Source organism: Tursiops truncatus, chromosome 6, assembly GCF_011762595.2.
Source record: "Tursiops truncatus isolate mTurTru1 chromosome 6, mTurTru1.mat.Y, whole genome shotgun sequence".
NCBI lineage: Eukaryota > Metazoa > Chordata > Mammalia > Artiodactyla > Delphinidae > Tursiops > Tursiops truncatus.
Window position 1 is genome coordinate 9,979,737 of NC_047039.1, and position 14,416 is coordinate 9,994,152.

Here is a 14,416-nt window from a genome sequence, read left to right on the forward strand (position 1 = left end):
ACCACTGCGCCACCAGGGAAGCCCCTGACCTACGTGTTTTTGATGATGTCCCTTCAGCAGAGTATTGCTTCTGCCTTGGTTTGAATCCTCAATCCAATATTTAATCATCGACTTGAGCAAGTTGCTTAATCTTCTGAGCCTCAGTTTCCTCACTTGTAAAATGAGGATGATAACAGGATCTATCCTTTAGTGTTGTTTTGAGGATTCAAGACAGTAATACATGGAATGCATAGTGTGGACCTGGTAAGAGCACAAACTGTATCGAGTCTAGATTTGAACCCACATCTGCCTAGTTCCCAAGCCACGTTCTTTCCCTACCACATAGGATATTGCGTGGTGTGAAGTAGATTATGTAGGTGGTAGCCTGGTTCCTGAAGTAGCAGAGAGGTTTGATGAGGTTAAGTGACCCCTGGGATCACAAAGCTAAAGCAAGGCAGAAGGGAAACTGAGTGAAGGGTTTCTAACTGCTAGTGTAGAGTAGTTTTCCCTACAGCATCGTGCCATGAAGACGTCTTCAATATCTAATGATTTGTTATCTTATCAACTGTATTGCAAGCTTCTTGGGGATTTCAACTGTTAAGTTCATGGTGCCATCTGATTATAGGCCTGGAATAGTTAGAAACTCAAGACGTAAAGCAATAAGAATGACTTTGGCATAATGACTCAAGTGTATGTGTTGAATCATCCAGTGTGGGCATTGGTAATTAAATAAAATTTACTAAAATAAAATCTAACATACTGAGCTTGGTCCTAAAAAGATTGACCTGAATTTCAAATGGGTAGTTTTGCACATCCAGATCATAAAACAAGTAGTAAATGTGAAGTTAAATTTATGCTGACCGTAAGACCCAAAAGTTTTACTCTTAGGTGTCCAACGGAGATAAAAATGAATGTCTACACAAAAAAACATGAAGAAATTCAGAAGTGGTTAAAGAGGTAAAAGCAATGAATGAAGTAATAGTTAGAAATGATACAGAGAAATAAATATGAATGAAAATAAGGAAAAAGCGTGGATTTGATCAGGAGTTTGTCAGTCCTTATAATACTTTAAAAATAGGGATAGAAACTAGATTGTGAGAATTTTTCTGTTCTTTAAAATGAAATATAAGCACATCTTAAAAGGCTCTCAAACCTCATTGGTCATTATGGAGATGCAAGTTAAAATCTCAGCGAGATGCCACCTTCACGTCCACTTGAATGGCTATATATATATGTAAGGCAGACAGTGCTAAGTGATGGTGAAGGTACAGAGCACCTGTGACTCTCACATGTTGATGGTGGACATGTAACCCGGTACACACATTTAGGAAAACAGTTTGATTGTTTCCCATAAAGGTAGATATACACTAACCCTATGACCCAACAGTTCTTCTCTTAGGTATCTATACTTGCATAGATATATAGAAATAAAAATAAGTGTCTACATAAAGGCTTGTTCTTGAATGTTCATAGCAGCACTATTCATAATAGCCCCAAACTGGAAACAGTCTAAATGCCTATCAGCTACTGAGTGGGTAAACAAAGTACTATTCACCCGGAATAAAAAGGAACAGAGAACTGATAACATGCTACAGCACGGATGAACCTCAAAACATGCCTCAGTGAAAGACACCAGATGCAAAAGACCACATATTGTATGATTCCATTTATAGGAAATGTCCACAAAAGAAGATGGACAGAAAGCAGATCACTGGTTGTTTGGGGCTGGGGGAAGGACCTGGGATTGAGTGCAGTCAGGCTTGAGGGAACTTTTTGGAGTGACGGAAATGTTCTCAAACTAGATTGCATGGGGGACGGGGGGTGCACAATTCTATACATTTCCTAAAAGTCATTGAATTGTTCACTTAAAATGGATGATTTTATGGTATATAAATTATATGTCAATAAAATTGTTAAAACTACATAAACAGATAATTTAGACTATATTAGATTATTTATATCTTTAAAACTATTGATTTTTTAAAGACATCAGAATTGGTAACTTTTAAGAAAATGCCAAGGTCTAACTGAACTCTCAGTCCTCTGTGGCTCATTTAGTACTCAACTCCTCTTCCAGTCTTCCTTCAGCAGCCAATTGGTGCTCAATTTTACCTTCAGTTAACCAATTGGCTAGTCAGTTCACACCAAGTATAAAGAAACCGGGGTGACTGTGCAGATGCTTGTAGTTTAAGGAATCCTTTCTAATACCGGGATTTCTGGTTTTGCTGTTGCAGGCATATTTGGTTCCTCAAAATATCTATTTCTACTGCTTTTTTCTTAGGCTGTAAAATGTTACCACTTCCTGCTAGTGGCCTCAACTTAATCCTTTTCCTCTTTCCATGTCTTCACTCTTTTCTTCATTCCACAAATGACCAAGGCTTTTGTTTATTTTACTTTCTCTGTTATTCCTTTGCCTATTGAAATAAACATTTACAAACATGGAAATGATGGAAGCATGGTTTATTTTGGGTGACATAACGCCTTTCTTTTGGGAAATGTTATGAGGTAAAACACAATCCCTGCTTACAAAAAAAAAAAAGAAGAAGAAGAAAAAGGCTGCCATAATGTATGGTGAAGAATAGGTGTCTTTTTTCCTTTCAGATTTCAGGTTTTACTTTTAGTAGAAAATGGTAGAATATTTGGGTCTGTGACATGTAGCAGTTAAATCCAAGTTAGTTTTTGGGAGAAGAGATTAATATTAATAGTGTAATTAAAATTGATTAAAAATACAATTTCAAATTTGATTTGGAAGCTTACAGTGAAAATATTCTGTTCATCTTGTGACACTTATTTTTGTAAATTTTCTAAGTAATCTCCAAATATCTTATTTCTAATTGCTTTATTCTCTGACATATTTAGCATTATTTTATATTTCTTTTTAAAAAATTTATTTATTTATTTATGGCTGCGTTTGGGTCTTTGTTGCTGCGCATGGGCTTTCTCTAGTTGCAGTGAGCGGGGGCTACTCTTCATTGCGGTGCATGGGCTCTTCATTGCGGTGGCTTCTCTTGTTGCGGAGCACAGGCTCTAGGCATATGGGCTTCAGTAGTTGTGGTTCACGGTATCAGTAGTTGTGGCTCACGGGCTCTAGAGCGCAGGCTCAGTAGTTGTGGCACACGGGCTTAGTTGCTCCGTGGCATGTGGGATCTTCCCAGACCAGGCATCAAACCGGTGTCCCCTGCATTGGCAGGCGGATTCTTAACCACTGCACCACTGGGGAAGCCCTATTTTTTATTTTTTAAAATATTTATTTATTTATGTAAGTATGTATGTATGTTGCACTGGGTCTCAGTTGCGGCATGTGGACTCTTAGTTGCGGCATGTGGACTCTTAGTTGCGGCATGTGGACTTCTTAGTTGTGGCATGCATGCGGGATCTAGTTCCCCAACCAGTGATCGAACCCGGGCCCCCTGCATTGGGAGCATGGAGTCTTACCCACTGGACCACCAAGGAAGTCCCAGCATTATTTTAATATTTAATGATCTTTTTAGCACTTCCCTCCAAGGGTGCCGTAGATTATAAAGTTTCTTTTAATGAAGAGCAGGAGTGTTGTGATTCATTAGTGATGTTCGCCATAGCTTGAAATGGGGAAGTGATTGTCTGGGTGCCTTGTGTTTGGCCCCAGCAGCTTGAATGTAGGCTTTGGATCAGGCACACACCAGTTTGAATCTTAATTCCACCTCCACTAGCTGTGTTAATTTCAGAATGCTAAGTGACTCAGGTGTAAAATGAGGATATCTCATAGGGTTATTACTATGATGAATATAAAGTACTTAATGTAGTGCTTGGTGCTCAGTTATTATTCCATTAAAATAACTCTATGCTAAGCTTGTATCTCCAGTATTCCAAGTTAGAATAGTCCAAATCTGAGTATTTCAATAATCTATCCTAATCTCTGTGCATGCCTTGAAGTTATTTTAACATGTAATTTTTAAAATGAATGTGTATTACTCTGTTAACCTATCATGTGAAATATATTTTATTAAAAAAAACCACACAAATGAATCAATATTGATTTAATTCTTTGGTCAGATTTAAACTTCCTTGTAGTGAAAGTGGACAGTGAATTAAAACTTACTCTGCTTGAGTGTTTGACAGATGATTCGCAAATGACTGATTCAGTTGATAGTGTATTCTTTGAATGATGCTCTCTCAGTATATGGTAACTTGAAATTATGGAATTTATTAAACATCTTTCTAACGTTTTCTGATTGTGAAATATGCCAGTTGCGGTTCAGTGGCTGTATTCTTCGGATGTCCCTCTGTTCTCAACCAATTGTAGTTTGTGTGGGTGGAAGATTTTAATTGGAGAGAATTGTCTTTTGTCTTGATTTAAAGACGTTTCTCCAAGGATATATATCAGAGGTAGTGACCTGAATGTTCTTACTGTTTTTTAGGCCCCCTTCTTCCGCATCTTCTGGGATACTCAGCACCACTCATTTCTGACCCTTTCTGGCATTCTGTGGATGCATTTTCTGTCTTCATATATTTCATTTATAGCTATCTCCTAGTTTCATTGAAGATTCAATTTGTATTTGTTTCTTGTTTGCTTTATTGTTTTGGAGATGATTTTAGAGAGCAGAGATGATGGTAGAAATGTTTTTATTCTGTCAGGAATACTGTGATTGAGAATAACATAAATGACTTAATTTAGATTGGATGTTTAAGAAAGATACATGTAGAGAAATAATACCTAAGCTGAGAAACGACAAATGAGTAGGAGTTAGCCTCAAGATTTCAAGGCAGAAAGAAAATCATGAATGAGAGCCCCGAGACTAGAAAACTGTGTACACTGGGCCAATTAGAAAAGGCCAGTGAGTGAAAGGAAGATGGTCCAAGATGTGGTTGAGATAGAGGGAGGGGCCAGGTCACCTAGAGAGCTTAAACAGCATTAGCTGAATCAGAAAGCCTTGTGTTGGACACTGATAAATGCCAGAAGACACACTCTGTCCTTCAGAAGCTTGTAGTCTAGTTGAGGAGATGACCCATTTATATTAAAAAGTTTATATAATGTGAGAATGATGGGTAATGCATGAGCAGTAGAGTTCTGACTTAGAGGGGGAATGGGGGAAGGAGAACTCACTTTTGGGTGGGGTTCTTATGGAAGGCTTCTTGAGGGAGATAGAATTTGATCCGAGCTTTTCCCCACATGAGTAGGGCTTGAACAAACAGAGTTGTTAGAGGGATGGCATCATCTGAGTGTTGGCATGTGGAATGCAGGAAGGACAGTAGCTCATTGGAGAGGAGGACTCTTCTAGGGGTGTGATGTGGGAGGTAATGCTCGAACTGTAGCTTGGGTTACCTCTGATGTTCCAGTGGTCTGCACGTGTCCCTGACAGAAATATTGAATATAACTTGTTGAATGCTTACTGTTTGCTTTCTCATTGTAAATAAAGAGCTATACAAGTAATCCAGTGTAACTTCTCATTCCTTCTACAACATCCTCATCAAATGCTTCCCTGTTCTCTCTTCAGATAATTCCACTAATGGTGAGCTGGCTCTTTAACACAGTGCTAACTATTCTTATATTAAAGAGCTATCCCTTTTCTTTTAACTTTCTTTAGTAGATCCTACCAAAGATGGCATCATGTCTTGTTTTAGTCTTCCCTCGTCCAGGCTACATGTATCATTTTAAAACCCCTCTACATCTGGAATGCTATTCTCCAAGATAGTCTAGTTTATCAGTGATGCTTTTAAATTTTATTCTTCAAAATTGAATGTAGTATTCTAAATGTTGGGGAGACAGTGACCAGGGCTTTTAGTGATATTTGTACTTCTTCAAGTTAGCTAGATCAGCAAAGATTGCTGAATCTCCTCTGTGAGTCTAGTCAGTGTCTAAATTTTTACTCAGGTCAGCTTTATTCCTTATATGGAAAAGCACATCGGGGGAGGGGTGACAAAGAAAAAATAACGATCATCACGCAGATTGTTGTTTGGTTGCTGGTACTGCCAGCTTAAGTCCGAAAAGGAAACAATATCTTTATATAGTATGGCTGTATTAGAATAAACTCTTTGTGATGTTAACACATCTGTTATAGAACGGGTTGGAGTGGGATCTTGTTAAAACAGAGATTCCAGATATTTCTAATTGTGAATGTTTCAGAAACTTAAATCTTTAAGGTTAAAAGAGGTGATGATATTTGGATATAACGTTTGATTTTGGTAGTTGACAGCAGTAATTGATTTATAACTCATAGTTCTGATATAGTTTTGTTTTACACATATACAGTACTTTGTGGTTTATTTTTGGACTCAATATCAATTTTATTTTTGTCATGGTCAGAAGTATTGATAAAAATTCCCAAAGATCATTAACTTATATAAAATAATTACTAAATTTCTGCTTCATATTGTGGCATTCTAAAGATTAGGACTTTAATTTGACTTAATTTTATAGTGTAATTTATTATTGCAAAGAGAAGTGAGCACAAGCTCCTAAACCAGGTGAGTAAAAAGGAGGAGGTGACTAGCTTATTCACAGAAACAGTTCTATCCAAAATATGTAATCAGGGAATTACCTGGTGGTCCAGTGGTTAGGGACTCCACACTTCCACCGCAGGGGGCCCGGTTTCGATCCCTGGTCAGGGAACTAAGATTCTGCAAGCCGCATGGCACGGCCTAAAATAAAATAAAATAAAACTACAAAATATGTAATCAAATCATTTGTTGTCTTCTGAAACATCATCTTCCTAAAAAGCACATCTACCCATCTTGATCCACCTGGGCTGTTAACATCTCAGTAACTAGACAATCACAATTTGGGGAACAGTAATTGTTGTGGGCAAGACTCATCAGTGGATGCTAAAATTCATGGGTGAAAGTATGATGAGAAAGGGTGCTTACGTGGTCTTAAAATATCACCGCCCCCGCCCCAAGAAGGGTACAGAGGGAAAACTAGTAATGTTACAGTGGAGAGACCTGGTATATACAACTGTAACCAGTGACCAGAGTTACCATCATCAGCAGTGAGATTTGGACAACATCATGTACCTTCTGGTATTTTTTTTTATTGAAGTATAGTTGATTTACAGTATTTTAGGTGTACAGCAAAGTGATTCTTTTCCATTATAGGCTGTTACAAGATATTGAGTATAGTTCTGTGTGCTATACAGTAGGACCTTGTTGTTTATCTATTTTTGTACATAGTAGTGTATATCCGTTAATCCCAAATTCCCATTTATCCCTCCCCTCCCTTCCCTTTTGGTAACCATAGTTTGTTTTCTGTGTCTGTGAGTCTATTTTGTAAATACATTCATTAGTGTCATTCTTTAAGATTCCACATGTAAGTGATATATGATATTTGTCTTTCTCTTTCTGAGTTCACTTAGTATGATAATCTCTCGGTCCATCCATGTTGCTGCAAATGGCATTATTTCATTCTTTTTTATGGCTGAGTAATATTCTATTGTATATATGTACCACGTCTTCTTTATCCATTCATCTGTCGATGGACATTTAGGTTGCTTCCATGTCTTGGCCATTTAAATAGTGCTGCTGTGAACATTGGTGTGCGTGTATCTTTCAAATTAGAGTTTTTGACTTTTCTGGATATATGCCCAGGAGTGGGATTGCTGGATCATATGGCAATCCTATTTTTAGTTTTTTAAGGAACCTCCATACTGTTCTCCATAGTGATGTGCCTTCTGGTATTGATGTACTTAGAAGGGCACAACATTGATTCTTTGGTGCCTGTTGAAATGCATAACGTGAATTTAGTCATGGGGAAGCATTAGACAAACCCAGATTGAGGGACATTTTACAGAATAACTGCCCAGGACTCTCCAAGTGTCAGGGTCATGAGAGACAAACCGTCCCCAGTTGGAGGAGGCGTGACAACTGCAGTGTGTGATCCTGGACCTGAAAAAGGACATCAAGGGGGCAGTTGGGAAGAAATTTGTGTAAGGTTGGCTCTAGATTATTTCATAAATCTTGTGTTGATGGTTAATTTCCTGGTTTTGATAATTGTAACTGTGGTTTTAATAAGATGTTATCATTTTGAGAGGCTGGGTGAAGGGTACACGGGAGTTCTTTGTACTGTTTTTGGAACTTTTTGTAAGTGTGGAAATTCAAAATGAACTTAAGTAACAACAACAACAGAAACTCAGAAATTCAGACTCTCATGCTTCTACTTTATGACATCTCTTTTGATTGGTCAAGGGGCTGGTTTTCTCTGCTTCTTAAATCTCCACTGTGATCTGGATAGCTGAGGTTTCTAAATAAGGGATTTTGGAATAGTGAGGCATTGCCGTATTGGATTGCAGCTACAAGTTGAAAGGTTTTGTTTAATTAATTAATTTACTTATTTATTTTTGTACAGAGCTGTAATTACATCTTTGGGTTTCCAATGGCTCTGTAGGTTATTTGAGCATTACTGTTAGAGCCACCAGAATCCCTAGCTGGAAACTTAGCTCTGTAATTAATTTACTGGTTTGTTTCTGTTTTTATTATCATGTTCTACATTCAGGTTAGTCCCATGGATTCTTCTGCTGTGTATCATATATTGTTGAATTTCATATTTGTTGGTTGTCTTTTAGGAAGAGCTGATTTTTGTATAAAAATGTTTTACTTAAAATATCATGCTAAACATCTTATTTTTCCTCTCAGAAAAGACAGTCTGGAGTTTTTATAAATATAATGAATAAGTAAACTTACACTGGCATAAGCACCAAGTGGTGACCTTTTATTGGGTAATAATTAGAATGGAGGAAATTAATACATTGGGAAATGTTTCTGTTACCAGGAGCACAGTTGTTAATGTATGACTCATAAGATTCTTAAGTCTAGGAGAAACTTGACGAGACTGTTTTGACCAGTGTGGGAGAGGAAGAAAACATGGACTTGGGATTCGGAAGACCTACTTTTGCATCCCAGATTCATCACTGATTATTATTGTGTCTTGGACAGCTCATTTAACTGTTGAGCCTTAACTTTTTCATCTGTAAAACTGGAATGATAATAGCACCTTTCAAAGTTATTGTGAAAGTTAAATGAAGTAGCATACAATGTACCTGGCCTAATGTGGGCATTTCATATATGCTGGCTCTGTTCTTTCCTCCAGCTGGGCTTATAACTGTGCCTTCTGAAACTGATGAGATTCTTCTTTGCTTATAAATACCTACAGAACGATGATAGCGTATGTTAGTCATCTCTACTGGTATTTCCCAGGTCTTTTTTGTTTGGAAGTTTCCCCATATCTCCTATCCCAGAGAAATTATTTTATTTTATGTGTTAGTCACATTGGCTGTTACTCCAAAATCTGTTAGACAAGTGTCACTCATTTGCTACTTTCCTTGGTAATTTAGTCGTCTTATCTGAAATCATTTGATACAAATAAATATTAAATTTAGAAGAAAATTTTATGAGACAAAGGCACAAGATGTCCAGACATTTGAAGTATTTCCATGTACAGTTTCCTTTCAAGTTTCAGGTTTCACTTGGCATTTGGATCCTCTGAGAAGGGCCAGTTATTCCCATGGTTGTGTGAGTGAACATCATTGTTTTTATGAGTTATACACGGAAGTGTTTAGGGCTGAAGGCGCATGTCTGTAACTTACCTTCAGATGATCAAGAGAAAATAATGTGTGTGTGTGTGTGTGTGTGTAGAAGAGGGGAGAGAGGGAGGGGGGAAGAATGACATAGCAGCCGTGGCAATATTAACAATTGGTGAGTTTGCGTAAAGGGAGCTCTGTGTGCTTCTCTTACAGCTTCTAAATTTAAAACTATCTTAAAATTATACTGGATTGAGTTATATTCCTGTACCCTGAGGAGATGTAAGCCAGTGGCATTTTCAGAGGGAGGGAGGTTGGAGGCACCTGGGTTAGCATAGAGGAATAAGTAGTAAGTGAGTAACTGGTCACTCACTGGCAAAACATTAATTGTTCCTGGGCTTCCCTGGTGGTGCAGTGGTTGAGAATCTGCCTGCCAATGCAGGGGACACGGGTTCGAGCCCTGGCCTGGGAAGATCCCACATGCCGTGGAGCAACTAGGCCCGTGAGCCACAGCTACTGAGCGTGCGCGTCTGGAGCTTGTGCTCCGCAACAAGGGAGACCCCGATAGTGAGAGGCCCGCGCACCGCGATGAAGAGTGGCCCCCGCTTGACGCAACTAGAGAAAGCCCTGGCACAGAAATGAAGACCCAGCACAGCCAAAATAAATAAATAAAAATTAAAAAAAATTAATTGTTCCTTTAACCTTTTTTTCTTAGAACAGAAGTTTTTGGCAGAAGGTCCTATATAGATAGAGAGTGAGCTGCTGCTTTATCAAGGCAGAGGAGACTGCTTGGAAGTAAAATCAGATGCTAAAAAGTAAAGAATTTTTAAAAAATATTTACAAGTTGTATACAAGGATAAGTAAACGGTAGAAAGCAGAAATATTAGGACTTCAAAAATTATCCGGTGCTCAGATAATCTTTCTTCTACCTGAGAGATACATTAGTTTTCTATAATTAATATTCTATCCTACTAGCTAATAGATATTAATTTATCCTTTATTTCAAATTGCTATATGATTTCAAAGTTAATATTTTATATTCTTAATAAAGATTTACATGATGTTTATTGTTTTACCCTTCAAAAAGCATCTTCTAACTAAAAAAAAAAATTTTAAACCCTTTCTCTTTTCTTTCATGTCATTGATGACATCTCTTTTGGGAACTCAGAAGCCAGCCAAAGGTAAGCGATTTGGTTTATTATGCGATGCTTGTAAAGGTCTTATGGGCATATTTTTGAAGTACTGGTAATTTTCTTCTCAAAAATAAAAATTTTCTCTGGCATTTTTATAAAAAAAAAAAAGAAGTAATGCAAGCTGTCAGCCTGTTCATAAATCCAAAGCCATTTATTGGTGTAAGAGGTTTATAGAAAAGCTGTATTTGTACTTTGACCAATTCTGTCCAGTCTCCTGGCAACTACAACACAGATTCCTTTTGTGCCCTGCTGTTCGCCGTGGATTGGCTCGAAACTGCTCGTCCCATACTGTGGTCAGAACCATAGCAGGCAGACTCATCCATGTTGCTCCTGGGACAGCTGGGGACACATTCTCAGGCCAACAGAAACCTGCCCTGGCCCACAGCTTCCTCAAGGGAATATGCTTTCATCTGAGATTTGAGCCCAGATTCTAAAGAAACTTCGGTGGGGTGGGTCAGTTCCTGCATCTCTTAGGAAATGTAGTTGTGCCGAAGTAGGCACAAGGACTGTATTATTGAATTGATCATTCTCTGGAATTTTCCAGGAAATTTAGATTTTTATCTACATTCTTGGAGTTTGGTTTAAGAGTCCGTGGTTGAACTGTAATTCCATTTTCTGTTATTGTTGCTAAAGTATGTATAGACTTGTCACTTGGGACTCTGAATGATTAAAAAAAAGAAGTTTAATATGGCACTGACTTCTTTATATATGTAGAACTAATTTCATTAGTTTTATCTTTTCTGTGAAAAGATGCCAGATTATTTTTGTTTTCTTAATTTTTGATGGAACAGAGGCTGGAGATTGCAGTAAAAATGTGAGGAAACATTACATGACTATTTAAAAACTATTCATGTTTTATTTAATTCAACTGTATCTTAACGTTTAGAGAAAATGTGTTGACGTAAAAAATATGGAAGGGCCAACACCACACTATTAACATGGTGGTTCCCTCTGAGGAGAAAATGCTCGGTGAATGGGAGACCTTTATTCCTTATGTTTTGGTGTTATTTGACTTGTTATAATGAATGTGTGTTTCTTCTCTGTTACTTAGAAAAAGTTTTTTTTTTTAAATTTTAAAGGAAAAATGTTTATTTAGAAAGAAAAGGGCTTGTCTGCTTTAGGAAATCTGTGGCTGGAAGATACCTGTAATAATTTACAAACTTCCTGAAACTTAAAGAGGACCGTTCAGTGTTGTTAGTAAACAAGAACTAAGCATTCCTAGTTCCCAACTTTGTACCAGGCTGTGGCATCTTCCTGTAACTGGGGAAGAGAGCGAATCCAGCCTGTGGTGAAGGGCCTGGTGGGGAGCAGACAGAGTGCTCAAAGGCTGGGTTCAGCTCCCAGCTCCCCACCTGCAGGTCACCAGCTTCTTGACTTCCTTGTACCCCAGGGCCTCCCGTGTAGTATCAGCTGTTGTTGCGGTTACTTTAATGGTAGCTTCTCTACTGGAATTGAGAACAAGAATTGTGAAAGAACTCCCTGAATTTAAGAAGATGTTGGGGGTAGAAGTTTATTAATTAATTTATTTATTTTGGCTGTGTTGGGTCTTCGTTTCTGTGCGAGGGCTTTCCCTAGTTGCGGCGAGCGGGGGCCACTCTTCATCGCGGTGTGCGGGCCTCTCACTATCGTGGCCTCTCTTGTTGCAGAGCACAGGCTCCAGACGAGCAGGCTCAGTAGTTGTGGCTCACGGGCCTAGTTGCTCCGCGGCATGTGGGATCTTCCCAGATCAGGTCTCGAACCCGTGTCCCCTGCATTAGCAGGCAGATTCTCAACCAGTGCGCCACCAGGGAAGCCCAACTCCCTGAATTTAAAAAAGAAAGAAAAGAAAGGAAAAACCCACAGTCGTAGGGAGAGGAGTGCCATTTAGAGCCTGATCTCTAAGATGTTCACACAGATGGACTGTTCAAGTGTGAGCTAAGCATACAAGCAAAGAATCAGGATGGTGTCCACTTAAGCTTGGTAAGAGCAGAATCAAATAAAGTGCTGAGAGATGAGAGCTGAACGTTAGAACAGAAGAAACTTAATTTGAGCTTCACATCTTATTTAATCTCTCCCTGCTGACTAGTGTAGCTGGAAAAGCTGCCCCCATTGGAGGTTTTGGTCCACAGTCCTTTGGGACCACCTTCTATCTTCCTTCTTCTTTTCCTCCCCTTTCTGTTGGAGAATTGCTAACATAGGGAGCCACCACTGTTGACAGACACATGTTTAGCTCTGGAAAAATGTTGAGGATTAGTAATGTACCACATAGTGCTGAGGCTGGGTGGATGGCTTCTGGGCTCCAGGGTTCCCACCTCCTCCGAGGTGTTGTCCGTCATTGGGCTTCTGCCTACCTTTTTGGCCTTGCTTCCCCATCACTGCCCCACCCCAGGGAACAAATGCCTCGTGCCACTGTTTTGCACAAAGATGTGGGTGTTCTGATCCTTCCTTGCTCTAAAGGTGTTTCTAGCCAGTTGCCCTTTCGGTTGCCCCCAGGGCCCCTAGCCACTCACTGAGCTGTTTTCCTGCTGTACTCCTGGAATTGCTCTTAGCTTTGCAGCCATCTCCTCCTGCCGTGATTTGGCCTGTGCTCTCCCTGTGGTCCCCATCTCACACTGCACCAGTCTCATTGCAGCTGTTTTTCAGGGCTTCTCAGTTTCTGGTCCAGGTATAAGCGAGCAATCTTGATTTCAAAAACTTGCTCTCCTTTCCCTGCTTCTTTCCCTTTTAGGCTCTTTCCCTCCCTCTCTCCATCATTTTGTGTTAATTTCAAGTAGAGGTGGATATAGGCATGCATACTTAATTTACCATCCTAATCTAATTTCCTCTTTAAAAAAATGTAACTCTTAGACCTCTGGTCCACATGATAGCCTTGTGAGTTCACACAGAAACATTCTTCTGCCAACTCCAAACTCATAGCAGGGACAGATAAGACATTTTAAAATATTAAAATCATGTCATTATATTCAAAAACAACATATGTCACTGCAGGGACCAGCAGCAGGCTGGGGCTGAAGTAGCGTATTTACTGGGCCTTGAGATCAGACACAGGTTTTCGGAGGATTGGAGGTTCAACCCTTGCAGACTAGAGAGGATCCTATGTATAGGTTGAGGACCAGAGAAGCTCACCATGAGAAAACTGATTTGGGTGAGGCTCCATCAGGAAAGAAGGCTTAAAAAAAGATTTTTGGGGCTTCCCTGGTGGGGCAGTGGTTAAGAACCCGCCTGCCAATGCAGAGGATATGGGTTTGAGCCCTGGTCCGGAAAGATCCCACATGCTGTGGAGCAACTAAGCCCATGTGCCACAACTACTGAGCCTGTGCTCTAGAGCCCGCGAGTCACAACTACTGAGCCCAAGTGCCACAACTACTGAAGCCCACGCGCCTAGAGCCTGTGCTCCGTAACAAGAGAAGCCGTGACAGTGAGAAGCCCATGCACCACAACGAAGAGTAGCCCCCACTTGCCGCAACTAGAGAAAGCCCGTGCACAGCAACGAAGACCCAATGCAGCCAAAAATAAATAAATAAATAAATTTAGGAAAAAAAATTATATATATTAAAAGAAAAAAGGATTTCTGGCCACCAACATTGAGCCAATTTCTGTGTTAAGTAGGAGGGAGTAGAGACATTGGGCTTTGGAAGGACCCAAATCTGGGCTTCAGTAGCTGGGAGTGGCAGTGTAACTATTCATGTAAAGGGGGGCCAAAGGGGGAGGAAAAAAACAGGCAATCATGTAAACCATAAAATGCAAACTCCCAATTCAGATGTACTTGCAAACTAA

At 39.4% G+C, this 14,416-nt stretch overlaps 1 protein-coding gene across 6 annotated transcripts in view; it reads left to right on the top strand.

The window, feature by feature from the left end:
• The window catches only part of KIF13B (kinesin family member 13B), a 187,153-nt gene that overhangs the window by 51,325 nt on the left and 121,412 nt on the right, over positions 1–14,416 (top strand). For all 6 annotated transcript variants that reach the window (XM_019941373.3, XM_073805779.1, XM_019941375.3 and 3 more), the window contains exon 3: positions 10,636–10,648. In XM_019941373.3, coding sequence (XP_019796932.2) covers positions 10,636–10,648 — 13 coding nt within the window. The remainder of the gene's footprint in view (positions 1–10,635; positions 10,649–14,416) is intronic.